Source organism: Babylonia areolata, chromosome 16 (assembly GCF_041734735.1).
Source record: "Babylonia areolata isolate BAREFJ2019XMU chromosome 16, ASM4173473v1, whole genome shotgun sequence".
NCBI lineage: Eukaryota > Metazoa > Mollusca > Gastropoda > Neogastropoda > Buccinidae > Babylonia > Babylonia areolata.
In genome coordinates this window covers 16,301,368-16,310,229 of record NC_134891.1, presented here as the reverse complement: position 1 = coordinate 16,310,229, position 8,862 = coordinate 16,301,368, and the positions used below count along the sequence as shown (strand labels likewise).

The following is an 8,862-nucleotide window of genomic DNA, read 5'->3' as shown; positions in this document are numbered from 1 at the left end:
CCTCCTCTCCCCTACACACAAACACACACACATTTTCCACCTCCAACAACAACACACACACACACACACACATTTTCCACCTCCAACAACACACACACACGCACACGCACACACACAGTTCACATTTATGTTCAGCTTTGTGACAAGGGGCATTCCCCGCCACCAATCCTGTGTCAGCCTGACCCCCGACCCCCACAGCCCACCCCGCCCCAAGTCAGATGACTTTCTTGTGGAGTTGTGGCGTGTCACTGACACCACTAACTCCCAACACCCTTCATCCCTCTCCCTGTCTGATGACGTCCACACACGGCACTTTCTGACTTCCTCCTCCTGTACTTCACACCGTCGTGTTACGGGGATCACCCTGCCATCCCCTCCGGCCTCCTCTGACATCGTAAAACTTACTGAACGCCGGAGGTATTTCAGACAGTGTTTTTCTTTCATTTTGACCTGTCGAGCTTTTCCGCGAGGGCTTCAAAAGCGGCCGAGACAAAGATCTTGCAACCCTCGTCAGCTCCTGCCATGTGGTATCACTCGTCTGCTGTCAGCGCAGAGCTGCGCCGTCCTGCGCTGTGCTGAATGAATCGCGCGGCTTGAGTAACGCCACTGCGCATGTGCGCTGAAATGTAAAAAGTCCAAAATGGCGTAGGTGTGCTGTGCTCGGGGGAGTTTTGTGACAAAATCGCATGATGTGTGCCGGGTAAAGAGCCGTGTTGACGACCCACAAAATGACTGACTGGCGAGACGGATGACTTGTGTCGATGCAGTTCAAAAAGCGTTTCCTTTTAGTGTCCCTACTATGTGGAATCCTACTGTTGATATCCTACCTCGGTGGGCAAATACATGAGGCTTTCGTCCGCCGTCACAACAGGAGCTATGGAAAAGTTTTTCCACTCATCCAGTCCTCCAAGAAAAACCTCCACTCGTATTTTGACGAGGCAGATTACGCGTACGCCGAGGACTTGCATGTGTCTCCTCGACGCAGACGACAGCTTTTTCCACCGACATCGTCGGCGACAAAACCCCAACAACAACAACAGCAGCAGCAGCAGCAGCCCAACAGCATACGTGAACAGAGAGAACGCTACGCTGGTTGTCGCCTGGAAACGTGTTTCAACTTTACGAAGTGTGCTCGACGGTTCAAGTTGTACGTCTATCCTAGACAGTATCCAGTGTCTAGCAGTTACGGGAAGATCCTCGCAAGCCTTGAGGAATCACGGTACTATACGACGGACCCGAAGGAAGCCTGTCTCTTCATCCCGTCTATAGACACGCTAGACCAAGATGTTCGTAGTGCCGATTACTTCGACGTTCAGGGCAAGCTTCAGAGCCTGCCGTACTGGAACAATGGGCAGAACCACATCATCTTCAACCAGTACTCAGGCACCTGGCCAGACTATGTGGACGAGCTTGAGTTTGATGTGGGCCAAGCCATCATCGCCAAAGCCAGTTTCTCTGTGGGGAAGTTCCGAAATGGGTTTGACATTTCTTTCCCTCTGTTCGCCAAAGACCACCCACTGAAAGGAGGGGAAAGTGGGTTTCTACAGAATTCACTCAACACCATTCCATCGTATCGTCACTACCTGCTGGCCTTCAAAGGAAAGCGGTACCTGACCGGGATAGGGTCAGAGACGAGGAACTCACTGTATCATGTGCACAATGGGAAGGATATTGTACTGCTGACCACATGCAAGCACGGCAAAGGCTGGGAAAAGAACCAGGATGAGAGGTGTAAAAAGGATAACTCAGATTATGACAAGTAAGTGCCAGAATAATCGGTTGGTTTGTCATTCATTTAGCGCATGTTCACTGGTGATTTTAGACAATGGTGAATGAGTATTCTGTGTTATACTCTGTGTCAGTGTGTGTCATCATTGTTTTCTCCCAGGGCTTTAAATTCAGACAGAGCCTTGCAGATTTAACACATATAACATTTACATTGGGAATTAAAACAGAATACTGCTGTGAGTCTGAATATTGATAATTCAATATCACAGTGATAAAGGAAGAGAAGTATATTAAACAATCAACATGCACAGTCAACATCAGTTGAGGGGTGGCCTAGAGGTAACGTGTCAGCCTTGGAAGCGAGGAAATCTGAGCGCGCTGGATCGAATCACGGCTCCGCTGCCGATATTTTCTCCACCTCCACTAGACCTTGAGTGGTGGCCTGGACGCTAGTCATTCGGATGAGATGATAAACCGACATCCCGTGTGCAGCATGCACTTAGCGCACGTAAAAAAACCTCATGGCAACAAAAGGGCTGTTCCTGACAAAATTCTTTAGAAAAATCTACTTGGATAGGAAAAACAAATAAAACTGCACACAGGAAAAAATACCCCCCAAAAGGGTGGTGCTCTCGGTGTAGCAACGCGCTCTCTCTGAGGAGAGCTGCCCGAATTTCACACAGAGAAATCTGTTGTACAAAAAGTGAAATACAATACAATACAATCAAAGTAAGTTTTGAAGTCCAATACATTTAATCTGAGCATCGATCATTCAACATCACAGCAGTACAGAGCCAGATTCAGTATGATTACAAACTTTAGTTTTTTAGAACTTCTACAGAGCATACTGAAAATTTCTGCTTGCATATATTTCATCAAAAGTTATTTTTTAAACATTTTTGTCAGCTTGGTATAAAGCCAGTTTGAAATCTTCTTTGAACATTTTATCTGTTGGTTTTTGGTTTACTTTTTTCTGTTCCTTTTTTTGTTTGTTTCTTCAGAAGTTCATTTGTAACCAAGAAATTTTGGTATTTATCAAAAAAAGAGAAACAACTAATAATGATAATGTCAGTGTTATGATATAAACTGAATGGTATTCTGTTCCTCAACACTTTTAAGTTTAATGATATAAAATTGCACTTTTGAACCTTTTGTAGTCATAAAAGAATAAAGTTAGTCCATTTGGCAACGATTTTCATGGATGCATGTATGCATGCATGCACTCACACACACGCACACACACACACACGCACAAACACACACACGCACAAACACACACATGCACACACGCACGCACGCACACAGACACACACTTTCATTCACACACATGAAATGATGAATATTTGTGTGCACACTCACATTCACCAGTTACATAGGTACAGTTATAATTTCAATGACGAGAAAGTGGGGTCCATGCTCTGATGATATTCACCATTCAACTTGGATGCCTGACATTGCATTAACCCACTGCGCTGGTCAGGTGTTGCCAGCCACACTGGACATACAAGTATAGTGATACACACTTGATCATTCCACACACATTTGATTCATCATAGATTTGTAGATATGAAATATATATATAATAATTTTTATGTATGCACACATATGCATGCATACATCTTTTACATATTATATCTATCTATCTATCTCTCTCTCTATATATATACATGTATACATATATAGACACATATATATACACATTTAAATTTGTAATGTATGCACACATGGTATGCGCTCATCACAGTTGACACAAACATGCACTCGAACACACAAATACAGTGATGTATACACACTGTGACTAACACACACACACACACACACACACACACACACACACACACACACACACACACACACACACTCACAGTGACAAACTGACACACATATATAGACACACAGAAACACACACACACACACACACACACACACACACACACACACACACACACACACATACACACATGGACTGATGGAGACCTGTCGAAAACATCAGACCAAAAAGGAGACTGTAATGTCCTATGATTGAACTGTAATGTTCACCGCTGCAGATAGTAATAATACATGTGGTGGTAGTTAACGACCACCTGTGACCAGGTTCAGAAATTAGTGGGAAGGGGGAGGTGGGTGGCTTCCCGCAGGTGTTACTGTTATAAATCTGTCCCCACCTGTGAGACAGTCAGATTGGTGTTATTTTCTGCTGAGCTTACAGCTTGATGGATGGTGTCACTGCCAGTCCTGTTTTGTAATTTACTCCAATTTTTTAGATGGATACATGTATACACTTTTTGTCAGATGATTATGTTGTAATGTTTCATCCGGTTGCTTGATCGATGGTGTTAGTCCTCTTGAGTTATTTAGTAATTTACTGTTGTTGTTTTTAATGGACCACGGATATTTAGTGCCAGATGTTTGTGTTTACTTGTAAACTCTGTAGCAGGTGGCATGATAAGTTGATTGATGATGTCAATCTTATTTCTTATTCATAATTCTGTAATTCACTCCTTTTTTTATAATTTAGATGAATACACTTAGTCATAGTGTCAGATCTTTACATGTTGTTCATTCTGTGCGCTGTAGCAGCTATCTTGATCAGTAATGTAGTGCCAGTCCTTTTGTATAATTTCATTCAAAAAAAGTTTTGGGGGATATATAATATATGGTGTCAGATGTTTATGTTGTAAACTCTGCTGCATGCCTTCTGATGGGTCAAAAATCTTGGCCCAAATAGAGTAACCTGTACAAGAGACATATTCTACCACAGAACTTTCTAATTTCAGTTCAGAGGGACACACTGATGCTACACATACAAGATAATTAAATCTGCATTGCTGTACATCGGTCAGTATGACTGCTGAATAACACCATTCAACACCAAAAAAGCAAAAACAGCAATAGTTTTTTTTTCTAAAGCAATTTTTGCACTCATATTGACAGTCTAGATTTAGATTATGTAATGTTCAATGAAAAAAATTCAATATTAATTATGAGAAACTTATATGATCACAATTTTATCATTAAGTACACACTGAGTATGTTTGACAATTTATGTTATTTGTTTTACTGTGTCAGTGAAATGATGTATACTCACACTAGCTTACTGTACTGTACTGTCAGACATAGGTGGTTTCTTATTTCATGAGGCTGTGGGCCACTGGTGGAAAGAAACCTGTCAAAAGGACAATGTGCCATTGAGAAGGGTGACACCTCGGGGCCATTGTCTGTCTGTCTTTCGCATTGTGTCTCGCCACTCTCTATACATTACATGTCTACAGGTGTGAACCACCATGTGTCTGTGTGAACCACTATGTATGTCTGTGAACCACCTTGTATCAATGTAATGTCTATGTGAACCACCATACATGCTTGTGAATCACCATTTATGTCTGTGTGAACCAGGATACATATGTGAACCACCATGCATGTCTGTGAACCACCATCTCTCTCTCTCTTTCTCTCTCTCTCATATATATATATATATATATATGTGTGTGTGTGTGTGTGTGTGTGTGAACCAGCATGTATGTCTGTGCGAACCATATAATTTTATGTTTGTGTGAACCATGTGTGTCTGTGATTGTGAACCAGCATGTATGTCTGTGAGAACCATGTATGTCTGTGTGAACCATGTATGTCTGTGAACCACCATGTAAATCAGTGTGAACCACAGTGTAAGTCTGTGTGAATCATGTAATGTATGTCTGTGTGAACCACCAGACATATTGTATGTCTGTGTGAACCATGTAATGTATACATCTGTGTGAACCACCATGTAAGGCAGTGTGAACCACCATGTAAGTCTGTGTGAACCATGTAAATTGTAATGCATGTCTGTGAACTACCATATGTCATTGTCTTTGTGAACCATGTAATGTATACATCTGTGTGAACCACCATGTAAGTCTGTGTGAACCATGTAAAGTATGTCTGTGTGAACCACCATGTAAGTCTGTGTGAACCATGTAAAGTATGTCTGCGTGAACCACCATGTAAGTCTGTGTGAACCATGTAAAGTATGTCTGTGTGAACCACTATGTATACAGTCTGTGTGAACCACTATGTATACAGTTTGTGTGAACCACCTAGTATGTATCTGTGAACCAGTATGTGTGTACATGTCTGTGTGAACCACTACGTATACTGTGTGAACCACTATGTATACAGTCTGTGAACCACCTAGTGTGTCTCTGTGAACCACTATGTTAGTTGTATACATATGTATAAATGTGTGTGTGAACCACTATGTATGTGTGTGTGAACCACTGTGTATACAGTATGCCTGTGAACCACCACATGTATACATGTCTGTGTGAACCACTTTGTCTCTGTGAACCCCAGTGTACATGTGTGTGTGTGTGTGTGTGTGTGTGTGTGTGTGTGTGTGTGTACCGGGTGTGTGTATATATATATATATATATATGGTACACACACACACACACTGGGTATATACCGGATATATATATATATATATATATATATATATATATATATATATATGTATGTATACCGGTTATATATATTATATATTTATATATATTTATATATATATATGTATACTGTATACATGTCTCTTTGAAGTGCTGTACATGTGTACATGTCATGTCTCTGTGCACTTCTTTTTGTGGAGATTGGTCTTTAGAATTCTCTCTGTGCATCTCACCTGGTGTCTGTATTGGTGTGTGTATAAAAATATCAGTGTCATTCTGTACAGGTCTGATTATCCCTGTTTTCTGACTCTTAAAAAAAAAAAAAAAAAAAAAAAATATATATATATATGTATATATATATATATATATATAGAGAGAGAGAGAGATGTATAAGACTGTTACATGTGTGTTGTCCATCTTGGCATCACTGTCACTGTACTAGCAGTGTGGTCTTTCCACAGCAGCCACTGGCGCGTATCTGGGCTCTAAATGTATAATACAAAAATGATACATGTATTTATACACGCACACACACACACACACACACACACACACACACACACACACACACACACACACACACAACACAAACACATACACACACATACACACACATTCAAACACACACACATCTGTACAAAGACACACTAACACACACACACACACACACATACACACACACTAACATGCACACACACAAATACACAAACATACACACAGTGACACACACACTAACACACACACACACACACACACACACACACATGCGCGCACGCATGCACGCGCGCGCGCGCACGCACAAACATACGCACACACAAACATACACACGCACACTAACACACACACACACACACACACACACACACACACACACACACGTGTATAAGTAATGGGTGATGTACACAGTTCCAACCTCTGCCTGCAGGGAATGCAAATCAGCTCAATTTGTGGAGTTGCCAGGGCCCCAGTCACTCGATTATTAAGAGCTGCAAGGGTGCCACCTTAACACTCACCTCCTACCCTGCCCCTAATCCCCCACCCACCTCCTTCACCACCTACCACCACCACTCTCCACCTCCACCTCTTCAGGGAAGATCTCTATACCCTCCATTCCCGCCCCCCTCGCCCCTCCAACCCTTCGACCCCACCCATCTCCTTTACCACCTACCACCACTCTCCACCTCCACCTCTCCAGGGAAATAGCTCTAGCTTCCCGCCTCCAGCCCATTCCCCACCCCCACCCACCCCCCCATTATTCAGCGATCCTTGGAACCTCTCAGGTCATGCCATTGCTCTCTTTGCCATCTCACCATTCTCCACTGCTCACGAGTTCCACGTCTCCAGTTTTGCCTTTCTTGAATATAAGGTAGTTTGTCTATAGAAAGATAATGATGGTGTCATGGATAGCTTCACTCATTTCTCGATTCCATCTTTTTCTTATTATTCTGTGGGTGGTTGTGGTGATGGTTTTTATCTTGTATTTTTTGTGGCAGATTTTATTATTTATTTTCATATATATAATATATATATATATATATATATATATATATATATATATATATATGCTTGTCTGCTGTATGAGAGAGACAGAGAGAGAGATACAGACAGATACAGACAGACAGATCATGATTCATATTATAGTCTTAGTTCAGTGCTCAGTATTGAAAGTGAAAAATAATTAATTTTGATATTGAAATCTGTTGTGACAAAAGATAATACAACACAACACAACACAACACAATACAGTATAACACAATACAATACAATACAGTACAATACAGTACAGTACAAACAATAACAAATACTTCTATTACCCCCACCTCTGCCTGTTCCCCACAGCTCCTTCACCACTTCCGTTGAAATACCAGCGTTGGAGGAGCTGTGACATGATCGGTTAGGCGTTGGACTTCTGATCCGGTGTTGATAGTTCGAGGACCATTTCAGAATGGTGTTACATGACATATGGTATGTTCCTCACTACAATTTCCCTTCCCATGACGAGCTGAATGGTATGCACAGTAAATTCATTGTGTATGAATTGATATTGATTCATTATCTGCCACAAGGCACAGCATAGTAATGCGGGGCCCAATCCTCTCCTTCCACCGTTTCAACCTTCCTCGACCAAAGCCAGACTGTACGAATTCACACCTGGGGGGTGTGAGGAAAATCGGAGTCCAGTGCCTTTCCCCAAGGACAACACCATGCCGAAACTGGGCCTCGGACCCTCATCACTGGTGAACACCGGATCTTCTTCTTCTGCGTTCGGGGGCTGCAACTCCCACGTTCAGTCGTATATAGACATGTATACATGTACACGAGTGGGCTTTTACCTGTATTCGACCGTTTTTACCATACCATGTAGGCATCCATACTCCGTTTTCGGGGTTGAACACTGGATCTGAAGTCCAACCTTTAGCCCTTTCTGCCATGGTACCGCCGTTATAATTTGAACATTATATCAAAGCTATTTAACAATAATAATAATAATTCATAACTTTTCTATGGCGCGATATCCAGTACAAATGCTGCTCAAAGCCCCTTACATCATCAAGCCAGATATAAACATAATATAAAAACATTACAACGGCTCAATCCAGTGCGTTCACAGAACGAATATAAAAAAAAAAGCATGATCCACCAAAACAATAAAAATATCAAATAAATAAAGCTTAGATTAAAAAAAAGAAATACATGCCATAAAACAAAC

General features: G+C 41.7%; 1 protein-coding gene across 1 annotated transcript in view; it reads left to right on the top strand.

Moving 5' to 3' along the window:
• Positions 1-271: 271 nt before the first annotated feature.
• The window catches only part of LOC143291198 (exostosin-1a-like), a 115,476-nt gene continuing 106,885 nt past the window's right edge, over positions 272-8,862 (top strand). Inside the window, exon 1 of the mRNA XM_076600936.1 lies at positions 272-1,759. Within this exon, the coding sequence (XP_076457051.1) occupies positions 762-1,759 (998 nt within the window). The 5' untranslated portion in view covers positions 272-761. The remainder of the gene's footprint in view (positions 1,760-8,862) is intronic.